At 46.4% G+C, this 24,077-nt stretch overlaps 1 protein-coding gene across 15 annotated transcripts in view; it reads left to right on the top strand.

Moving 5' to 3' along the window:
* IQSEC1 (IQ motif and Sec7 domain ArfGEF 1) overlaps positions 1 to 24,077 on the top strand; it is a 282,649-nt gene that overhangs the window by 123,047 nt on the left and 135,525 nt on the right. For 8 of the 15 annotated variants that reach the window (XM_072934947.1, XM_072934948.1, XM_072934950.1 and 5 more), the window contains one exon: positions 432 to 518. The exons of the other annotated variants lie outside the window; for them this stretch is intronic. In XM_072934947.1, the coding sequence (XP_072791048.1) occupies positions 432 to 518 (87 nt within the window). The remainder of the gene's footprint in view (positions 1 to 431; positions 519 to 24,077) is intronic. 15 annotated transcript variants of the gene reach the window in all.

Genomic DNA, 24,077 nt, shown 5'->3' with positions numbered 1-24,077 from the left:
TCCATTGCATAGTCCCTCCTCATTCAGAGCACTGTGCATTAATTCCATGAACAGAGAACAGCCTGACTGGTGCAGAGTAAGAGGAAGAAGCCCAAAGCTTCATTTCCATGGGGATTTTACCCCTCAGTGTTTCAGTTTTACCTTCCTTCTACCTGGCAAGGCAATCCCCCAGCCTTGAACTGGCGTTTGACCTTAATCCTGCAACCAACCTTTGATTGACTCTTCACTGCAACAGCTCCTCCTCATTTTGGTGTGTGCATTTCAAAGCTGGGACTGTTCCCCCATGTCCCCCCGGGATCCAGAATTGACAGCTGTGCCTCAAATTTCAGTCACCGTCCTCGTGAGTTGCCAACACTCCTGTCAGCACTGCCTCCCCCTCCAGAGCCCCCCTCTCAACAGCTGGTGGTTTGACTTTGTGTTTTTCCTTGTAGGTCTTTAAATACTCTGCACCAGTTTTGCTGTCCAGCTCCATTGTACCATTCCCAGCTAGCTGTCCCTGCCACACACTCAGAGTACAGGTAAGAGTAGACATGCTCCAGCCCTGCTGCCCTTTGGAGAGGGAGCTGATGTTGCCCTTTGACACCAGACAAGCAATAGTTGCTTAGGTTTTAAAAGCAAAACCAAAAAAATATTGGAATAAATATCCAATATTCTTGATGTGTTGTAGGGTAGCTGTGAATAGAAGCATCCCTGCAGTGAGTCCTTCTCTCAGGCACTCTGGAATAACTCTGTACAATGAGTGTCGTGTGCTTTAAGAGGCACATCCCCCTGGGCTTACAAAGGTAGGGAGAAGGGAGGTGCAGGTTTAGCTCTCACATGACAAATACTAAAATATTTATATTATTTATGGAGGATATTGAGGTTGTTCTGAGCAACACTTTTTTTCACCCCTGCCTATTCCGTGCCAGTAGCTGAGGAATTCATCCATGTGTTTAACCCTCTGAAGGTTAAAGGCATGGACCTGCCCAGGGCTCAGCACTGCTGTGGATGTGAGTGAAATAAGGGGGTTTAAAACACATCCCGGCCCTCAATGCCAAGCAGAGTCTGCCCTGAATACATCAAAAATACATGTTTTCCAGCTCATAGTGCTTTTTTTTTAACATAGATCCCTTTACTATCTATGTGTTCTCTTTGATCCAATGTGGAGAGAAGCAATTACATCCCATATTACTATTTATTGTCAATGCCAGTGTTTATTGTAACATCTTAGAGAAGCATCAGAGGGCAGCTAATCTAAGTCACTGAAAATGTGAAAACTGTTAAAAAACTGTGCATGCCATGGAAAATATTGTCTTGAATTTTTACTTCTGCTATTAGCAATCGACTTAATGATAATTGCCAGCTCATGAATAATATTAATATCAAAATATTGGAAGCCTGGTGCTGAAAAATCACGGGTAATAAGGAAAGACAAAAGCAAACAAAGAATCCTAAATCTGTAAATGCATAAACGTATTTCTGGTTTGAATATTTCATCCCCTAGTTACCTCTAACCATGCATGCTTGGATTCACCCTGTTGGTTTGTGTTGCAGCATCTGTCTGGGTTTGGTTTCTTTTTCCCATCAGAGCCCTTCGTTTATTTGGTGGTAGTAAGTCCATAGTTGGGTTGTAAGACAGCTCAAATTCCTTTGGTGAGGAGCAGGGCCTGAAAACTCTTAGATTCCCTGCTTGCTTTTTAGTGAGGCTTTTGGTTTTTCTATGTCCTTAATGACAGTGCTTTAATTTTAAGGATCTTCCTGTTGGGATGCTGATGGGAAAACCAGCTGTTCCTTGAATGTCTCAGTGTCTTGCTCCACATAGGGTGTCATTTTTATCAGTGATATTTCTTCCAGAATTAAAGCTTAGAGCAGCTTAACTTCGTGCTTGAAAAATTGAATTTCTTCAGGTTTTTTTTGTGCAGTGAGGACAGTAGTTCCCTGCTCTGGGGATGTAAAGTCTGTGCAGTTTCAGAGTGCCCAAGCTGTGCTGTGGGACCTTCAGCTGCTGGTTCAGGATTGGGGGGTGGGAAGGAGCTCATCCCTGGCCTTGGTTTCTCTCAAGGAAATTCGGGCTCAGGGGAGACCCTGTGGCTCTGCACAGCTCCTGCCAGGAGGGGAATCCAGGGGAGATGGGCTCTGCTCCAGGGAACAGGGACAGGAGAGAGGGAACGGCCCCAGGCTGGGCCAGGGGAGGCTCAGGGGAAATTCTTCACTCAGGGTTGTCAAACCCTGGCACAGAGCAGCTGGGGCTGCCCCTGGATCCTGCAAGTGGCCAAGGCCAGGCTGGACAGGGGGAAGTGTCCCTGCCCATGGTCCTGCTTTTAGGTCCTTCAACCCAGACCAGGCTGGGCTTCTGTGCACAGGGAGAATATGGAAAAGCTGCAGCCAGTCTCTCCCAGGGACAAGAGGCAACCGAACCAAATGGCAGTAAGGAAAATTCCAATCAGATACAAGGTAGGGAGAGAGGGAATTTCACCATGAACTTGGTCAAACATTGGAACAGAGGCCAGCAGAGGATGTGGGGTCTCTGTCCTCAGCCATGCTCAGGTCAGTGGGGCACCACTGGCTGCACCTGCTCTGAGCAGGGTCTGCACTGTCCACACCTCCTCCAGTCCCTCCTAATACAAATTATCCTTCACCCCACAGCACTCTGTTCTTGGGAAGGATAGAAAGAGCTGCAAAGCAGAATATTTCAGTCCATAGAATTTCATTTCAAGTTTCCCAGCGATGTTAATGCTGTCCTTGCTCACAGATGTGCTGCTGTGCTGGAGCCAGGCTGTTAGCCTCATGGCAGAAATTGGTTTGCTTTGCCCAGCATTTCCATTTCTGAAGTTGTTATATCCAAACTGTCATCCCTACAACTGTAATCTCTGAGTCAAGTGCAAATGATGCACCTGTTTTTGTGCAGGATATGGGGATCCCATTGCTGTGAATGCAAATGAGCTGCTAGAGATCTAACAGGATTGAACTTTGCATTTCTACATACACATGACGGTATTAAATTTAGCTTTTAGTCTTCCCATTTATCAATTTATAAATAGAAATCATTAGAAACAAAACTAGCAGACGTGGATGCTTTGGTCTGGCTTCAGTTTTGAGGCTTTATTTGGAAAATACACAGAGGGATTAATTTTGTAGCCCAGAATTAAAAATTAAATTTGTTCTGAAAGAAGCAATTAATGAATGCACTACAGTGAAATCTGGAGCATCTCTGATTTGCTGTTAGTTAATTGCTGGATGTTTTATTCACTCCAGCAGTTTTATTTCTAGTCGAGACGATCTTTGGCATCTGTTTTGAATCGTTAATAGGGAAATAATGCATTTTTAATAACTGCAGCTATTGCAGCAACCCCTCACTCATTTTACAATGCTCAAAAGAGACAGAAGTAATACAAGTATCTTGCATTCTCCTATTACAAGGGAAGTCTTGGGAAGCCTGAGCTTGTCCTTCCAGCTGGATACTTGTCTGGGTTCCAGTTCGCCCATATGCCTCCTCTGCTTGCTCTTTTTCGGTTATTTCTGTTTGGGAATTAAAAAATAGACCAGCAATGTCTGTAGCTTGGCTTCTCTGACTCCCTTCTCCTTCCTGCCTCCGGAGCAGAGCCTTGGAAACAGCAGCCTCTGGTTGGAAGCTGCAGGTTCCAGAGCTCTGGGATTGTTAGAGACCATTGGAATGCAGATTTCATATCTGGTGTGAAGAGCAATGTAAAGGAAGTGTGGGACACCCAGAGAGGCTTCCAAAATAGGAATCCAGGTAGTCCTGTGATTCAGCTGCTGAGCCTCTGGCTTGATCCAGCTGCATCATCATCTCAGAGGCCTCACAGCTGGAGCTGAGCAAAGCCCAGGGCTAGAACGGCATCTGGAGAAAGGGGATTTCATCAGATCTGTTTCCTGTCTGAGGAGGTTTGTTCCCAGCATTTTCTAAACACTAAAGCTTTCTATGGCTTTAAAGTGACAGAGAGTAGGTTTTGAACAGATATGGGCAGGAAATTCCTCCCTGTGAGGGTGGACAGCCCTGGCACAGGTGCCCAGAGCAGCTGTGGCTGCCCCTGGATCCCTGGCAGTGCCCAAGGCCAGGCTGGACTCTGGGGCTGGGAGCAGCCTGGCACAGTGGAAGGTGTCCCTGCCATGGCAGGGGTGGCACTGGATGGGCTTTGAGGTCCTTCCCCACCAAAATCAGTCTGGGCTCCTGTGACACATCTTTAGCCAAACTTCAGTCAGACCCTCAGCCCATCTGTGCAGGAGCCTCACACACAGCAAAGTTCCCTGTACAGAAATGCCCATGCTGGGGATCTCCAGCCCTGTTCCTGTCTGCCTTCCCTGTGTGGGTATGGAATAGGCTGATGGATGCAAACTGCAACTGTGGACAGATTTGCTTACCACTAATGTCTGAGTATATTTCCACCTGATGTGTTTTTTCATAACTGTGACTTCCTCGTTCTGATTTGCATGAAGTGTTGGCTGTCACTCATTCCTGTCTCCATCCACTCTACCTTCCATCCTTCTAATCTCAAATTAGATGCCCTTACCATGTCCAAAGACCATTTTTTAAATCGTGAAGCTAGAGATTTTTCTTTTCTTTTCTTTTTTTTTCCCCAGTGAGACCTGTGAAAACAAAATGATAATGCAAAGGATGTTATAGTACCAAAGAAATCCCATCATTTTCTTGCAGTCTCTGCCTGCTTAATGTTTAATCAGCACCTCTGGGAGGTAAAACCATCATTCTGAAAATACTGTGCTTGTGTGAAATTTTAATGTGGAATCTTTGTTTCACCAGGTAATGTTGGCTTACATGCAACAAACCACTGTGTGGACAATGATAGAAGGATTGATTGTGCTATTTCTTTCTGTCTGAGCCTTTCTGGGAGGCTTTAAAGCTGTTTTGCAACCATAACTGGTTAACACAGAGGCTCCCCTGCAATGATGCTGAGCTTTCAGATGCTTCCATCATGTATTGGAGTGGTTTGGTTTTCCTTAACTCTTCTCAAGAGCACAGTTGGAATTTTTGCACACTAGCACAGCCAGGGAAAACTGGGAAATAGCCTATACCCTTAAAACAAAAAAAAAAATCTCTTTATAGATAAATGTACTTTGCAACTCTCAGTTTATTTTTTCCCACTGCTGGGCACTGTTCTCTTCCCTGAGACACAAAGCAAATATTTCTTGTGTCCTCCCTACAAACACCTCTAGAGACATTCCACACCATGAAGCAGAATCCCTGGCCCTGTGGTAGCTTCCAGTCAATACTTAGTCCCAGGTAAGGACATATCTGAAGGAGCTGCACTTCAGAATTCTTTTTGGTATTGATATGACATTTCATATATAATACTCATTGACATTTTCTACCAAAAGATGTTTAATAGGGATCTTATTTCTAACTGCAGTTGCCTAGCTGTATGCCTCAGCATGTTTAAGCCCTCTCTAGAATATGCAGAGATGTAAAAGCTTGGTGTCATTTTAATTTTCAAACTGAGCAAAGGAGCAAGAGCAGCACGGCCCAGACCAGCAGCACGTCGCCCAGAGAGGCAGGATGCAGATGGACAGAGCAAAGCAGATCCAAACTGTGACCAAATCCTGCCCCAAGTCAGTGTGAGGTTCAGCTGATTACATAAGGCATCTGTGCTCACACCCCATGGCAAAGGAAAGCTGGCATAATTAGAATAATACTTGTAATTTTCCACTCGATGCCTACGTGATGCAGGGAGTGCAAATGGTGGATTGTGCTCCTGAGCACAGTCGGGAGAACTGGCAGAACAGCCTGAAATTTGGTTTGGGATTTTCTTATTTTTCTTCCTTCATTGTGTTCCTTTCCATCCTCTCCTTTAGCCTGTTCTTTATTTAAAGGAAATGGCCCCTCATGGTTGTGTCACCGGTTCAGAAGTGGCTGGAGCCTCCTGCCAGGCCAGCATCTCCTTCCCTGCCATAAAGCACTTTAGCATTACAGATGTGGGTATTCCAAACTGCTCCTGCCTCATGGCACCATTCATGATGCTGGCAACTCTTCCTGGAGACAGAGCTCTTCCTTGCCCCTTGGGAGGGAGGGGGTGGAGGGCAGACCTGGTCCTTGCCAGGATTTCTGTGTGTGAGTCTCCCTCAGAAGGGGGACGCCTCTGTTCTGCAGTTCTGCAGAATGTGGGCAGTGAAAATACCTGTGGGAAGTTCCGAGCATGTTAAAAATAAAGGGGCTGTGGCCACATTAGGCTGGATATGTACATGACAACCTAATGTAATTTTTTTTTTCCTAATGGGAAAAACAGAAGTGGCCCTTACAAAGCAGTGTTTTTCTCAGAGTTTAAGTCATCAGTGTCGGCCTTGGCTCGTTGGGATGTTCTTCCCTTTGTGGAGAGTCCTGTCTCTAAGATGGAAATGGGTTAACTGGGTGAACAACTCACAGTATTTGTGGATTTGAAAACAAAAGCAAACAGATTTCAAGCTGAATTTTCCTAATGCTGCTGCCTGTGATTCTCTTCCTCTGTCTCTTTCCTTTCTTGCCCCCCCTCCTTGGCAGGGAAGACAATGTCCTGCACCAGTTCTGCTGTCCACCTTCGGGGTCTAGTAGCCCATCCTCGAGATGACAGCGCAGCTGGGCTGGCTGCTGCAGCCCCGTTCTCTCCCAGCCCATCTCCTCTCTCCCTGTCTGTGTGCCTGGGCTGGCACTGCACGGATGCCGTGGGACCCCCGTGCTGCCAGTCCGAGCAGTGCCTCCTCTCCAGGCCTCCCCACAGCCCTTCCTCCTGCCCAGTGCTGAGGACACACGCCAGCTGGGAGCAGATTCCTCCAGTGCACAGCTTCTTTGGAGCTGAAATAAACGGTACCATGAGCCCTGAGGTGTAGTGTGAGTTTTGTTGCTGTCTGGGTGTGGCTGTGTGGTGTGCAGGGGATTTTTTCTCTCCCAGATGTGGGGTGGGAGGGCAGCTGTTGTGAGAACCCTGCTGGGCTGTTTCAAGTTTGTTTCAAGGTTGGGCAAACGCCAGCATGGGATGTTTTATGGATGTTGCTGCTGGAGATGAACCCTTCTTCCCTTCCTTGGTGCTGGTTCTGAGGAGCCAGCACATTTCTGTTGTGGCAGCTGTGGTAGATAGGGACAGGCGAACGGAAGATCTTGGGATGTGACGGAAAGAAAGACTTTTTCCCCTTTTCCCTGCTTCACGTTATTTATTAACCCCAGAGCATGTAATTACACTTCACCTAGTAGTTTTCTACTTCTGACTAACTTAGAGACTCTACAACCCCCCTCTGACGTAGCAAAGTCCCCCAAGACTATTTAAACTTATGAGATAAGATAATAAAGGCTTTGGACTGTCCACCACATTGGTGTCAGCGTGTGTCGTTAGTCTGAGTAGCCCGGCAGCACATCTCTCTCCATGCCTGCTTCCACCCTCAGCTGCTTTGAGCTCTGTCTTTTCCTTTCCTTGGCCTCTGTGCAAGGCTTGGATCAACCAAAGGCCACTGCTCACATGCCTCTGTTGCCTCATCAATGAAAATATTTCTCTCAAAGCTGTGATTCAGTTGTCACTGAAGGGATGAACTTGCAGCTGCACAGCCCCATGGCTGCAGCTGGAGAAATGAGATTGTGTCCTTGGGTGTCCAGGTCCCCACTGCTCACAAGGCTCTTGTTTGGTTACACCTTTCCAGACACATTCTGTGGCTTTAAAATAACCAGAGAATTTCTGCTGGTTGGGTCTTCCAGATTCAACCAGTGCAAGCAGATGTACCAGGGAACAGAATTTCTCTGCAGTGGCATTTCCTACCCGGAAAGTAGTGGGAAAGAAGGACTGGGAGAGGGGGGGAAAATTCTTAAATCTGTAGTTGCTGTCAAGAGGTAAAATATTGCTCCCCACTGTCTGGGGTGGTGCAAAGGCAGAGGTAACTTGATGCAGGGTGAAAAGCAGGTATTTATTTGCACTTGTGTATGGCTTTGAGGATGGGATAAAAGGAGACTCACCAGGATCAAGGAGGGAATAACTGTGAAGGCAGCTTGAGGCTCTCTCATCTTTACAATGTGCTTTTTTCTCCCCAAAGGAGTTTCCAAAAAACAGAATACAGGTTATTTTCTCTTCTGTGTGGTTTGATCCAGTGTCTCATCCTTGCTGTGAAATGCTCCCTTGTGCTTGCCTTGGCTGTGACTCTGCAGTGCCCAGGCCGGGCAGGGATTTGCTGGCACAAGAATAATCTGCCGTCATGATTTTTCAAGTATTTCTGCATCATTTCTGCTCACTGCTCACACTCTGTGACTGCTGCTGTTCTTTGGTATTGAATGTTCTCAGTTTCACACATTTCTTAATCACTTTTCATTACAATATAGAGAAAGAACACTCATTCCCACCATAAAATTTCAAAATAATGTATGCAGAAAATAGTGTAGTGGATAACTACAGTTGATTCTATCCCTGGAATATATATCTGGAATTACATTCCCTGGAATATATCCCTCTGATGTTTACTGGGTGGGGCAAAACACTGAAATGTTTCAACACTGCTCACCATTTGGGTCTTTTACTCTATAATTAAGAGTTTCTCAGAATTGCTTCCCAAAGATAGAAACAGTAGGAATTTCTAATATTTTGACTTGCTTATCTTCCTCCCAGATGTAAACAGTGATTACCACTCTCTCCTCAGTGCACTGAACTCGGGAGCACTGTAATTATTCCCTTGCAGAGGGGAAGGTTTGTCCAATCTTTCAATGAGTACCTTTTATCTTATTTGTGCAAAGGAAAACAAAGAAGCAAGACTGATTTAACCCTGCAAATTAAACCCCCCAGCCGGAAGGACCAGCGTGTGATTATCCTGAAAGTGGCTGCAGTTAATGATGAGGCTCAGGAGAAAATGAAGGCAAAGCTGACCAGCGTTATTGGCTGTCACAGGGCCCTGGCATGGGGTGTTTCTATCCAGTAGTTTTCCAATTAGGGGAAATAAGGTCATGAGGGGTTGCTGGGATTTAGAACAGTTTGAGTTTGTAGCTGTAGTACCCCTGAATTGTGGCATTTTCTCTTCAGGAGCACACAGAGAGCTGACCTTCCCTGGTGCAGAGGAAGGCAGAAATGCAGGAGTAAACATTTCCCTCTTTGAATAAGTCATGGCTGGCTGAATAAAACATGCTGCATCCTGGGTTTAGCAGCAGAGGCTGGTAGGGGCTCTCTTAGCTAACCAGAGTTAGAAGTAGATGACCTAAAATGCTGCATGCTATTATAAAACAGGGAAAGGTACCAGCAGAAAAATTCCCCTTCCTGGGTGGATTGCACTGTTTTTGTGAAGAGTGAAGACTCTCTTATTGTGCATTTGGGGATGGAAGGCGAAGCAGAAATGGCATTTTTCTTATTTTTTTCTTGCTTTCTCATTGCATGAATTCAGAGGGCATCAAAAAAGCTGTTGCTTTGAGGGAGTCAGATGGGAAATTCTCCTTTGGCACCTTTAGGCACTTGCATTGTTCAGGATCAGGCCGGTTTGGTTTTCTTCTGGAGTGTGGAGTTCTGTGCAAACATATTCAGCTCTTAAATGGTTTTGCCTGAAATAGTTGGGTGAGACTCCAGCTTTGCAGAGCAGCCACTGCCTTGCTGTTATTTGCTGCACTTGTATTATTTTCTCTCCTTTAACAACTGTGGGAAGTCCTAACGCAGCTCAGAGCGCTGTGTGGACACTCTGGGCTGGAATGGCATGGATTTTTGTGCACCACTAGATGGAGCAAAAAAAAAGCCCAAACCAAACCAGTTCAACTGAGATAAATTAAGACATTCATCTCCCAAAGCAGATTTTAACTAGCTGAAGGAAAATGCTGTGTAGTGTAGGAGAAGTAGTTATCCCCTGAAAATGCAGCAGGGTGTGGATCTCAGCGTGGCTGCAGTCAGGGCTCTCAGATGCTCCCTTAGCCAAGCCAGCAGCTGGCATGGAACAGAGATTGCCCCGTTCCAGGCAGCTCAGGACTCCTGAGGAGCTTGAATTATAAAGCACTTTATGGCCCAGGCAGCTCCTTCCTTGAGCAGTGCCCAGGATGGCAGTGGATGGAACAGGATGATCAGGGATGGAATGAAGGAGCACTGGGACACTGGTGAGAGGTGGGGACTTGGAATTCCTTTTTGGAAAGGCTGAGTCCCTTCTGGAACCCCCAAACCACAGTTTTGCAAGGGAACATTTGCATTCTAGGATATGTAGTTGCCAAATGGCCCTTTTGACATGCAGCACTAATTCCTTTTTCACCTCGAATACTGAAATGGAGAAAATCCAACCCCAAAACCAAAACATCCCAGCATCTGTGGGAGCACTCGCTGCCTTTGTGTTGTGCCAGGATTGCATTCAGGTGCTGGTAAATTTTTTTTTTTTTATTTTTTTTCTTTTTTTTTTTTTCTTTTTTGCAATAATTGACAATTTCCTGGCGTGGGGACTAGAGGGAGCTCCAATGCAGCCTTCCCGAAGATTTCCCGGTAAATCACTCCTGCCTGGCTTGCTCCAAAGCAAGTGGAGCTGCAAAGGAGGGGGAAGCCAGCTCTGTGTATTTTTGCACCCTGTGAACACTGGGATGGGATATGTATGGATATATATGGAGATGTATATGGATATATATGCCAGGATCCCCTACAGTCATTTATATGTTTTATAACTCTTACCATAAATATTGTCTATAAATTTTATAATTATTACCTTAAATAGGCTGTTTGATTGTGCCCCACCTTTCTGCAGTGTAGTGCAGGGTGTGTTCCGGGGAAGGTTTGTGTTTAACAGCAGAGGAAAAGCCACAGGGAGTGTTTCACATCCCACTGTCACTGCTGATTGTCTGGGGAGGGCTGTGAGAACAGGACACACAGCAATACCTCTCCTAGGCTAGCTGGTTTTCAAATAAAGGAATTGATAATTAAAAGGTATTAAACAATATGATTCTATAGATTTTATTACTGCTGGATGAACATACCTGCTGAAAATCAGCAGAAAATCCAGTATTCTACATCTACTGAAGTAATTTATAATAGTTAATGGTATCACATCTGTATTTACAAGGTGTTTGTCATTCTGAATCTTTCCTCTCATTCTTTGGGACATGGTTTGGTGTCATCTTTGGGACATGGCTGGGTGTTCAGCTGAAAGTTGGACTTAGGATCTTAAGAGGTCTTTTCCAACCTTAATGATTCCGTGGTTCAGGTGGTTTTCCCATTTTCTTTTAACTCCCCAAACTGCAGCAGCTGCTCAGGGCTCATAGGGTCTTGTTCAGGAGGGGCTGGGCTGAACAGCACTTGGGGTTCATGTTGGTATTTATCCCATTCCCTGGATGTTTTATCCCATTCCATGGGTGTTTTATCCCATTCCCTCAGTGTTTATCCCACTCCCTGAGTATTTATCCCATTCTCTGGGTGTTTATCCCATTCCCTCAGTGTTCATCCCATTCTCTGGGTATTTATTCCATTATCTGGGTGTTTTATCCCATTCCATGGGTGTTTTATTCCATTCCCTCAGGCTTTTTCCCATTCCCTGGGTATTTATCCCATTCCCTGGGTGTTTTATCCCACTCCCCAGGTGTTTATCCCACTCCCTGGGTGTTTATCCCCCTCTCTCCCCTTGCTCACCCTTCTGGCAGAGGGAAGGGGCTCTGGGGTTCAGGATGAGCCTGGGGTCAGGGCAGGGAGCTGGGGGCTCCAGTTCCTCACTGGAATCAGGGATCCCTCCTTGTGCTGAGCTGCCACAAATGGATGGATGAGGAGAGGCAGAGCTGCACCGAGCCTCCTGCTGACCTGCTGTGCCCAGCCCTGCTGCCACCCGGCTCCCTGGCCGTGACCCAGAGCTGTCCAGGCACTGGGGACCTGCTTGGGGATGGGAGGGACTCCTCAGAGCCAGTCAGTTTTGGTTTCAGCAGGAGAACGCTGCTGGGTGAGCAGGAGAGAGCAACTGCACAGCTGATGTGGAATGAAACAGAATCCCAGCGTGGGCTGGGCTGGAAGGAACCTGGGAAATCATCCTCTGCCCTGGGCAGGGACACCTTCCCTAGAGCGGCTTGCTCAGGCCCCACCCAAAATATTTTGGTTCCATAGTGAGTGCAAGGCAAACATTTGGTGTTAAAGTTTCTGTGAAATAAATGTGCTGATATGGGAGGGTTCCACATACTGAGGGAGCTGGGGGTGTTTAGCCTGGCGAAAAGGAGACTCAGGGGTGCCCTTATCACTCTACAGCTCCTGAAAGGTGGCTGTGCTCAGGTGGGTTGGGCTCTTTCTCCAGGCAGCACTGACAGAACCAGAGCACACAGCCTCAGGCTGCACCAAGGGAAATATTGCTTGGATGTTAGGAAAAGGTTTTCCACAGAAAGAGTGTTAATGTACTGGCATGGCCTGCCCAGGGAGGTGGTGGAGTCACTGTCCCTGGATGTGTTTAACAAAGCCTGGATGTGGCACTCGGTGCCATCCTTTAGTTCAGGTACTGGGACATGGGTTGGACTCTATGACCTTGAAGGTCTCATCCAACATGGTCATTCTGTGAATCCTGATAAGCAAGGCCCCCTTGTTTGTGCCCAGCTAACACCTTTATGTGCCATTCATGTTTTATCTCAGTCATTTCTGTAAAAAACAGGTGTTGCTGTTTTCCCTTTAGACCTGAGATTTGAGAAGATTTGAAAATAATTATCTTTATTTGCTATACAAGCTGGGAAGCTGGAATTTCAAATAACCAAAAGCTGTTTCCTTTGATTTATGTTTAATTCTCATATTCAAGTGAAAATGTACAAAACAAGATAGTGAATATATGTCCCTTTCTAATTTCTAGTGCTTCAAGCAAGTCCTTCCTGTTCTGTACCCATTCAACTATTCAGTTTTTTATGTTATTTGTGTGCCCTTTGGCCTTTAATGATCTTTGGCTGATGCATTCCTAGAACAAATGCATAAAATCAACCCAATTTATGACCCGTTAATGTAAGCATTTTATCCTAAAGAAAGTATGTCACATCTCATTCACCTCTGAAATTTTTTTTCCAAGCCAGTTACTGGAGCATTGCACACCTGAAAATGAGATAGCGTTGAAATCCATCTTGCTCTCTTCAATTAAATGCATTTTTACGGAGGATTCAATTAGTTGTAATTGCTGCTTTACGACACGCTTTTGCCAGGGGCTGGGCTGGTGAGGTAATTAATCTCGATCAGGATTGCTCCAATCATTTTCCTGTCACCCAGCGAGGGCTGTGATGAATCAGGAGGTGCCTCCCGACACGCGGCTCTGCCCAGGCCGATGGCCCTGGCACACCAGTTCCAGGGCTGGGGTCGGGCTGCTCTGGTCAAAGGCACTTCAGGCCTTCCTTGGGGTGACTGGCTGTGCCCACCACCCTCAGCAGTGCTGGAGGTGCCTTCAGCATCCAGCCCGGGGCTGAGGTGCTCTCCGTGTGCCTGGAGCTCTTCAGGAGCCCACCAGGACATTCTTTATGGTCGCAGTTGAGATGGAGACAATGCAAAGCAACACACTCCATTTCCAGAAGGCTCCAAAGCCTGTTTTTATTCTAGCATGCATGCTTTTTCTACATTCCTACAAAGCACCTAAGTTTACACTTGACTCACTGGTCACAAGAGACAAGCAAAGTATTTATTGGAATAGGCAGTTGTAGGTTTCTCTTATTCATCCTTCATTCTTTCTTGGTTTCTACGTCAATGCCCTTGGTAGAAAATTCTTCCAGGGTAAACATGGATCCTCTTATCAAACTCCTCTCTGGCTCACTGAAATTGCTGTAAAACCTCTTCCACGCTTTATAACTTCAGTATTGAGTCATCTTATAAAATTGTTCTTCCTTTTGATTTGAGGGAGCTCACTGAAAGTTTTGTGTTTAATTTTATGCTGGATTCCAAGGGAGATGACAGGATTTGTCCTTGGGTTGAGATAACTCCTCCTTTGGCAGAGGGAAGGAAACAGCCAGGGCTAAGGCAGGAAACAGCCACTGCTTTTAGAAGCTGAAAGCAGCAAATAGCCATGATCAGCTTATTTGGTGTTTTTCATCAAAGACTGAAGGATGATCAAAGAGCCCTGAAGGGAGGCAAAGGTTCAGGTGTGTGGTGGAGCAGCAGGAGGTCTGTGACTTCATTCCAGATGAGGCCAAATGAATGCTGAGCTTGGCTTTCAAGGTTCATTGAGGGACCTGTGTTGGCCACAGCACTGAGCCCCCTGCAGAAAGCCCACGGTTACCTTGGCCAGGAGCAGGGACATTTGGGAGGCAGTTTTTGTTAGTGTCCATGCCAGATGCTTGATCTGTAAGCTGGAATGCAAGACGTGGGGCTGTGGAGGTCAGAACTGGAGATGAAGTGGTGCCTCCTCCAGCCAGCTGGGCACGTTTCTGCCAGGTGTTCCTTCCATCTGATTCTCTGCTGTGGAAAAGGTAAATGATGAAATGGACATTTAAAGCTTACTTGGACATTCCCCTTCCATGTTATTTGTGTTTTGAGGGTTTTTCCAAAGTGTTTCAGCACTCTGTGTGTGTGTGTGTTGTATATGTATAAATACAGAGCATTTTCCAGTAGGGTTGGCCTCCAAACACATCCAGCTGCATCCAGAGGGCAGCCAGAACCTTTGGATGCATCTGGGGCTGCACATACTGATTTCTGGGTTTACACTGAAGCTGCATGAGTTCTCATGGGTGCAAAGGCAGCCTGAACTGTTCTACTGTAAATATTGGAATTTAGGATGAGTATGGGGAGCACTTGGGACCTCTTGAATTGTGTAAATCCTGTGGCCATTTTATTGTGGTTTCAACTGGCTGGCTCCTTTTAGTATCAAAATTCAGGACAATGAAAATTATTATTACTGTAAATTGATAAAATTAAACTGCCAGTTTACTTGCTGGAAAAATCCTGTTTCCTTTCAGAGGAGCTGCTCTGTAGTTGCCCATCCCTTTCCCCACATAAACACCACTAACCCCACGTTTTGTTGTTTGGCCACAGACCTGCTGACATAGCTCCAGTTGGGTTTGGATTCTGTGCTAGCTTGCTAATTACATGTTATTTAACTTGGGGTTGTAAGCCTTTGCTTCCAGAAAGCAGTGATGCTTTTAAAAAAATCTAACCCTGCTTGCAGCCTGTAGGTTTGAGCACGGAAACATTGATTGTACATGTGGAGTGATAAAAAGGTTGTTTTCTGCCTTTAAAAAGAAGCATCATAACCTCTGACAGGCTGATAGAGTGCACTAGAATTTAAGCCATTGAATCTGCTTATCTGAAATATCTCTGTCAATTTTCCTTTTGAGAAATGATAGGATTAAGATAATAAATGCAGCTTTGCTGAATAATAGGGAAGCAGCATATGGATTGTAGGTCTTTGAATGCACTTAGCAGCACGTGTAATTCCATACATTTCCTGGGAAACAAAAGAGAAATGCTCATTGATCCACAGAATCTTGTAATGTGCTGCTCCGGTGAAATGCTGGGTGAGCACAGAAGAGCAGCACTGGTGTGCAGGGGAATATTCATTGATTGGGAGTGGGTGTATGGAAACAGGTTGGAAGTCATGTGAATTCTGAACTGGCGATGCTGATGGTTCTGGAGAGCTGCAGGAGCGAGTGGCTTTGTAGGGCAGGTGATGGATGAGCCCAGACAGTGCAGGCTGGGCTCCTGCTGCCTGTGGATCTCCTGTTCTGTCCCTGTGGGCTGCAGAGTGCAGGGAGCTGCTCCAGCTGCAGACATGCCCCAGCTCCCTCTCTGAGCTGGGCACGTAGGGGCTGCTGATGGGAAGGTGAGAAACAAACCTTTGGCCCAAAAACCAGGGGAAGAGTGGAGTGGAATGTGTCCCTAAGCCAGCCCTGAGTGCCAGCAGGAGCTGTCACAGTGTGCTCAAACACACCTGCACCCTCAGGAACAGGCTGAGTTTCGGGAGATGCTGTGGTGGGTCTGTGCTGTGGGATGTGGCCAGGCTGGGGGGTGTTCACTGTGTGCTCACCGTGGTGAGGTTTTTATCCTCCCCTGCATCACTTGCACAGAGCTGCTGGGAGCTGGTTTTGGAGGGCAGTGGTAGAGCTGGTGAAAGGGCACGAGAGATCCAAACACAGATTCCACCTCCAGGCCAGGGTTACTCTCCAGCCTTTGTTTTCTGCTGTTTTCCAGCGGGGTGATCTCCAATGCCACGGGAGGATCCCTGGGGGCCTGGGATGTTGGTGGTCCCTGGGTGGGTCCTGCTGTGGAGAATTGTGCAGGGTGTCTCTCTGGGCTCTTGGCTGGGATTTTGCTCACGCAGAGTAGAGCAGTTTGCCTAACTCAGGTACTCCCAGTGCTCCTTTCACAGTCATCAGGGGACTTTTCACATAATGTGAAAGTGCTTTGGGATTTGTGGCTCTCACAAGCATCGCTTTCTGTGCAGATGATGCACAAACAAAAAGGGAAAACTGCTGCTGGCCATGGCCACCAGTGAGGCCTCCTGGTGGAGGGCAAGTTTGTCCAATCATGATGTTGAACAAGACGGTTTCAAACACTTCAGCTCTCAGATTACATTAGCAGGCTGGACCTTGGCCTCACAGGGGATTAAACATAGATCTGGAAGCTTTAATGTCTTCAGACTGAGTTATATACAATTGGCTGCTGCTATCACAATTCTCCTTCTCTTCCTTCTTTGGAAAACCCCAATTCCCACACTGCATGTACGGGTTGGTTTTGTTTTCAGGGTTCTAAATTTGAGCTGCAAATAGTAGTGAAGCTTGTTAATAAACATCTGATCTTTGTGTAACTCTGGGAATAAGTGCAATTTAAATGATGGGCTTCACTTCTAACAAAGCCAAAACCACATCACTGCAATGTTTTAATATGAAATCAGTTCCTCTGGCAAGATAGCACCTTGAAAAAAAATGCTGGGTAGTTGTTCAGCAGATAATAAATTCTAAACTGCTTTTGTCATTGAAGTGGGTCCCTGATAAAGTTTTGTTGTTTTTTTTTTTTTTCTCAGAGTTCAGGGCTTGGGGGCTTGCAGCTCCTTTGGAAAACCCGGCAGAAGGCTGGGCTGCCTGAATACCAGGCAGTCACAGTAGTGAAATCCTAAACATCAGGACTATTAATCTCTAGGTGTTGTTGTTGGAGTTAATTTAGCTCGTGGCTAATTTTGGAATTTATTTTTCAAGGAACATTTTCACTGTATAGGCTGTGTGTTACTACAAACCAGAAATTAACAGCATTTCAGACTGCTCTAGGAATGCAGCTCCCAAGTTTGCAAGCACAAATGGCTTTTATTTAACGTAATTCTGTTGTCCCTGCACAGAAATTCGATTTCACTTTTGCTCAGAGTTCTGTAATTAATGAAAACAGCTGAGCCTTGCTAGTCTGGCTATTTCCTCCTGACTTTTAGGGTTGTGTTGGGCTTTGTTTCCTGGACATTGTTTTTCTTACAGATCTAAAATCTCTTTGAGATTCTGCAATTGTATTTTGATTTGGAAAGCATGTTGTAAAAATGAGTGTTTGGGCACACTTGTGTGTGAGAGACCTGGACAAACCAGCTGCGCTCTGAGGACAGGCAGTGGAGCTGCTTTCCATTTCCAGTGCTGGGAACACTTCAGACCCAACAAGGGGTCCAGCACATTCCCAGCTTTGGGAATGCAATTCACTTCAGCCCCAAGCAAGGAAAGCTTTTTTATTTCTAAGAGCAGTATTTAGGACGTGTTCAAATACTTCCTTGTCTAAATGGTTCATTAAAATATTTGGAACAAAATATATGAGAAGAGAAAATGAGAAGCAGGAATTTCCATGGTATCCTTTAAGGCCCTTCCCTCTGAAAGGTGCCTTTCCATGGGTGAGCAGTGCCAGTTCTTTAAGCACAGCTATTAAATTGTCTGTCCCAACAGAAAGGCAGAATTGGAGGTGCATTTTCAGGTTGTGTCCAATGGCTGCTATCAATGGAGTGCTGTTTCCCTCTGCCCCACTCACCCTCATAGCCCTGCAGGATCCTCTGGAGCGGGGCTGTTCCCCTTTTCCATCTGCACTGAGACGGCTTTGCTGAGCTGGATCTGCTGCTGCAGCTGCCAGGGCCATTCCAGCTTCCCTGGGAGCTCCTGCCTGTGCTCCAGCCCTGCTCTGTCACTGCAGCATCCCTGGGAGCTCCTGCCTGTGCTCCAGCCCTGCTCTGTCACTGCAGCATCCCTGGGAGCTCCTGCCTGTGCTCCAGCCCTGCTCTGTCACTGCAGCATCCCTGGGGCACCGCAGGGTCCCTCCAGCCAAGGAGGGAGGCAAGCACTGCCCTGCCCTGGGGTGCCTGGCAGTGCCTGGGCTGACTGACACTGTTCATGTGAATTAACTAATGCAGGCCAGGCTGCAGGTCTGCTGGAGGCTGCTCCAGACAGCAGCATGGCATTGCTGCGGGGCTCCCTCACATCCCTCCCAGCTCTGGGAGGAGACCAGAGCTTCAGCAGCTTCTGCTCCTGGCACCCAAATCAGAATTTCCCACAGCTTGCTCCTTCAGGGCCCTTTGTTGGGGACATCAGGTGAGGGAGTGTGACAGGAGCTGGACTGCCAGGCCCTGGGACCCTTGAGCTCAGGGAACTTTGGGGTTTTTTGGGAATGAGCCCTCCCTTATGGCTTGGGATATGAAAGGATGAATGGCTGGATTATCATTTCCAGTTTTGTTTCTGAGGAATGGGGTGTCCTGGCTGAGGATGATCCTTCTGTCCTTTCTGCCTGCTGGGATTGGATGCTTTGGCCTTTCTTTCCAAATAGAGCACTGAGACTGGGATCAGTGGTGTGCCACACCATCCTCAAGCAAGGGTGAAGATTTCCACTTGGTGAAGCTGTACTTTGGAGTGCAAAGAAATAGTTTAGTCCTCCTTTGTATGTGAACATGTGGAGCATCACAGCACCAGCCTGCAGTGAGCAGATTTCCCTTTCTTCCGTGAGCTGCCAGCTCCTGGGAAGAAACTGTGCCAAGCAGCAGCAATTATTTGCTGAGCAACACCCAGACAGGGTCTTAAATATTTAATGTGTTATTCTGCATTCCTTCCCTCAGTGTGAGAGAGATGCAGCGCTGCAAGCAGCGAGGCTCTGACAGAGCTCAGAGCTGCCTTTTCCCCTCACACCCCTCCGAGCTGCTGTCTGCAGACAGCGTATCTTTGTACTCTGATGCTCCAAGTGAATCTCCCTTCTTAGCCAAAAGATAATATATTTAAGCAGTTTTTATTTGGGATCAAGCTGGGGGTTTGCTTCAACTGCAATTATTTCATCTGTCACCACTGTGCATTTCTGTGCCAAAAGAATGTCTTGGCTTTTCTCAAGTTGGATATTTTTCTGGCTGCTCGCACGATGTGTGCCTGCGCTGTGTGGTTGTTTGTAGGCTCTGCCAGCAGTAAGGGAGTAGTGCTGGGGTCTCCCCTGTCCTCTGGTGAGCAGCTAATGAAGCAGTTGCAGCCATCTGCACTGATGGGAAGGGACTTTGCTGCCCAGCTCAGCATTATCCCGGGAAATTGGGCCTGGAGGGTGGGGCAGCCCAGGGGACCCTAAGGAGGGCAGGCACTGGGCTGAGCCATCGGTGTGGGGACTCCCCCAGGATTATCCATCAGCCCAGCAAGAGCCTCCTCAGAACTTTGACATTTCTCCCCTCTCAGCCCCTAAACTATTAGGCTAGCCCAGAGATACGAGGCCTTGAGGGGAGGAACATCAGGAGATGGGCAAAGATTCCAAAAGAGGCTCTCCGATGTAGTTGTCCGGCTCCTTATTCCATGAGGGCCGGGGGAAAGAGCAGGGGGAAAGAGGGTGAACAGGAAGGGTCATGGCCTTATCGAGGCTCTGGACAGGGAGGGCTTCTCTGGCTCTCCGCCAACCCTGTTGGGGCTGGAAGGAGGGGACCACATTTATCTGACCAGTGTCACAGGGGTCCCGGGATATGGGGACAACATGGCCTGAGCGCAATGTAACAGAACTCTGCCCTCCCCCATGAGAGGTAAACCCAAGGCTGAAGCGTGGGCACGGGGCTGGGCTGTGCAGCTCACCCATCTCACACCCAGCACAGTTCTGGGGGGCTCTGTCCCACTGGGGCTTGCTGCAGTCACAGGGACATCTCCCAAACCCTCAGTGGTCCCACTGTCACTGCTGCACACGGAGAGGCAGGAGCTGGGGGGCTCTGTAGCAGTCCCAGATCAATAACACTCATTGTCTGCTGTCTCTGCTGAGCAAAACACCTCTGGAGGTTTTCGCTTCTCCAGCGTGCATTCCCTACCCTCTCTGTGTCCCACTCTGCGGGAATCCAGAGCTTCCCTCTGGCTGCCCTGGCAGGTCTGGGACCCTGGCAGGGGTCAGGAACCCCCCTGGACAGAGCCCCCAGAGACACTGGCTGTGATCTCTGTCCATGGAAAAGAGTTTTCAATCTTACAGGATGAATTACAAGCTTTGAGTGTTTGATAAGAGTAATAATTAAGTGTGGCACGGGTGCAAAAGTAAAATTTTAGGTTTCTAGATAAGGGGTCCAAAGGGGACAAGATGGAGGAAATTGGGTGTGCCTTGTCCTTTTTCTCCTTCTCCATGCCCTCCATGTGTCACTGTGGTGTTGGCATTTTTCTGTTGGTTCAGGCTGGGGACACACTGTCCAACGTAGGTGACAGATATTGGCACGTTATTGTAAATCCAGCACAGGTAGTTTGTGGTATTTAATGTTTGTACCATCCCACTGAGGGCAGAGCCCCACACGCTGCCCTGCAGGACAGAGCTGCGGCAGGGCAGCAGAACATGTTAGAGATAAACAGAATAAACAACCTTGAAACAGCACAGACCAATTATGGCTTCTGCTTTGGCAGCAGGGCAGAAAGACTTTCTACAAGATTGGGATCATCAATACCACAAATTCCAACAACACTCCATCTTGGACTATTTCCAAAATAATCTGCAGTTATACTGATTTTTGTATTTATAAAAACCAGTTTCTTTCATCACAAAAAAAGCAAAATAAACCAGAGCTTTGTATCATGGCTCAAGATGCCAAGAGCTAATTGTGTGTTTCCCTTCAATCTGTTAAAATATTGTGGAATAAGATCTTTTAGACACCCAGTTGCTGGGAATGCTCTCTGCTCACCACACAGTGCCAATAACAAGAGCTGGAGCCTGTGGTCTTGTTTTGTGCTCCACGACAGAGCTTTTGACTACAATTGTGTTTATAGTTTTTGTCTGTGGATACCCAAAGACTACTGTCTGAATTTTAGACCAATGATTTCTTGGAAATATTTGTATTTTTTCCTGCACGATGCACTGCAGAAGTGGGCTGGTCAGGATCCCCTGTGCTGATGGACACAGATGGAAGCTCTGGGCAAGCTCCTCACCCAGGAGCTGTGGATATCCATACTTTGGATAATCCTTCTAGCCTTGACATCATTTGTTACTACCAACAATTGCACACATTCTTCAGGTTCCATGCTGACCACGCTAGCAGTAAATAATCCCTCTGTGTGCCCAGTTTAGTTACAGTTCGTGCCACCATTCCTCTGCCTTTCCCTGAAATGCCAGAAATGTGCAAGGTTCAGCTGAGTCATGGTGGAACTGGGGCAGTTTTCCTCCACTGCACACCTGGAAGGACCTTGCCAGGAGCATTCCCAGAGAATTCCAGGCAATTCTGCAGTCTGTGCTCTGTTTCAGCTCAATTTTCACTCAAAGCCTTGGGCATAGTTCTGCAGTTAGTGGTGCATTGGGAATTTAAAAAATTATCTTTATTAATACTAATGGAAATTATACATATATAGACAAGTATGTTATATTTAACAGTATCTTTTTAATGGCTTCATCCTTAGATATTGTCTGTGCTTCTTTTTGGAACACAAATGTCCTGAGCCAGTGCCCATTAGGAATAAACAGGAGTGTCAGATTTTCCAGCTCACTTTGTTCACAGCAGTGCATTATTTTATTTTCCTGTCCAGTCAATTTGTTAAAAAGCAGAACAAAATGAGCAAACCTTATTTTGAAGCAACCTCAATTAGATATATTTTTATCATTCCTGAAGTGACCCCCTGTGCAATGAGATGTTTTTTTTGCTGCAGCTTTAATGACATTGTGTTCAGAATCTGGGTTATTTTTATGCTTTAAATTAATTTTCCATCTTTGAACAGTTTGGAAAGAAATCAAAAGACTTAAATGGGATTTTAGCTGGAAAGAAAGAAGGGGAGTGATGATGTGATTATACTATTCTGTAAATTCAGTAAGAATTAACTAACTTTCCATACCCTAAATCCAGATCTGTCAGTAGAATTTAAACTTGATTTCTCCTGTTGCTGCTGGGGGATTTTGTGTCCACTTAAACAAAAGTTTGGTTTTCATCTTGTCAGAGTGCTCCTGAGGTTTTCCACAGTGCCAGGCTGAGTCTGGGTTGGGCAGCCAGGTAAAAGGCTGGGATATAGCAATTCTGGGGGTGCAGCCCTCTGTGTAGGGCTTGTTTTCCATCTTCCTCCCCACAGTGTGGGGATCTGCCTCATCCAGGGAACATCTCCATATCAGCTTCAGAAGCTCTTCCTATATCTGTTTTTCACCTAAAAGGTGAAATAGGCCACTGTTCCTATATCTGATTTTCACCTAAAAAAAATCATATAGAAGTTGCATATGGGGAGGTTTAGGTTGGATATTAGGAAACATTTCTTCCCTGAAAGGGTTGACAAGAATGGCCCAGGCTGCCCAGGGCAGTGCTGGGATCAGCACCCCTGGAAGTGCTCAGAAAACATCTGGATGTGGTGCTGAGGGGACGTGGTGGGATGGACCTGGCAGTGTCAGGGTTGGACTCATCCTGGAGGGCTTTCCCAGCCTTGAGGAGCCTGTGGTTTGTGACTCTGAGAGGGGTATTTTGCTGAGAGCTGTGCTCTCAGGTGTATTTAGATATATTAAATATATCTATTAATATATTATATATTCATATGGAAATATGTATTATACATGAATGTATATTAATATAGTGTATATTATACTTTATTTATTCTATATAGAAATATATTAATATTATTTTCTATATTAAAATATTATTTTATATATTAAAATAGGTGTATTTATATACAGAAACACACGTGCCTCTCCTGACTGAGGGTCTGGGTGCTGGGGAGTACCTGGGATGCCTGACTTCAGGAAGGAGAGCCACGATTCCTAATCAAGCTGTAATCCTGCTCCTGGGGACTGTGCAAGGAGTCCCCAGGTCAGGAGTGCTCAGTGGCACCAGGGCTGTGCTGGGGCTGGGGCTAATCACGGCTCATTAGCATCTCCTCAGTATGCACAGCACAGCCCTGCTGCACACAGACATTTCTCTGTCTGAGAAATATTTATTCATAGCACCAAGGGCCAAAACTGCTCCCAGCAGATTTTGTCTGCAAGTCTGGGTTAAAAGCAAGGCAAAAGCCCCACGGAGTGAGCAGGCTGGCACCTCCCCAGCACACAGAGGGAAGCAGGAAGCTGAATTATCAGTAAATGAAGTTCTCCCTTTTCCCTGGTTAAACCAACACCCAGCCACAAGGTTGGCATATGTGAGCCACCCCCTCAAAATTCAGCACTATTCACAGACCCTGAGCGGGGGAAGCAAACAAATGACAGGGTGGCAGAAGCTCCCCAAATCTATTTTAAAGCTTTAGTGCTTTAGTTAAGAGCTATTTGGACAACGTGGTTTGTTTCCATTCCTTTAGAGCTAATTCTTGCTGTTTTTGTGGCCTCCTCCCTTCACACCACCCTGTTTATTTTTGTCAACAAATTAGGAATCTTGGGATTCAGAGTAAAGATTTGCCATTGATTTATGAATGGCCGCTATAAACATAATTAATGCAATTCTAATGTGAATTTTATGAACCTCCACAGGCTGTACATGTTTATGGCTCTGTGAGCAAAGGCTGATCTGTGGCCATTTGTGTAAGGGATAGAAATGGATGTGTGTGACTATTTTAAAATTATGGGGCTTTGGCTGATGTTTTATTACAGCCTGTGAAAAAACCCTAAAAATAGAGCTCTATATTACATATATATAATGTTATTATAATAAACGTGGAGTTGTGCTCAGGGAAGCAAGGGTAATTGTACCACACTGCATGTTAAATATTGCTGCTCAAAAGTCAGCATACTCAGAGAACTTCTTCAGTCCTCACAATTACCTGAACTCTGTGGTGCAATAATTCTGCAGGACACGTCCACAGGTGCCTTTTTGGGCAGAGAGCAGAAAGCCCCAGAGTGTAGAAGTCACTC

This window comes from Taeniopygia guttata, chromosome 12 (assembly GCF_048771995.1).
Source record: "Taeniopygia guttata chromosome 12, bTaeGut7.mat, whole genome shotgun sequence".
Taxonomy (NCBI): Eukaryota; Metazoa; Chordata; class Aves; order Passeriformes; family Estrildidae; genus Taeniopygia; species Taeniopygia guttata.
The sequence above is the reverse complement of the archived record's forward strand: the minus strand, read 5'-3'. Positions and strand labels throughout refer to the sequence as shown.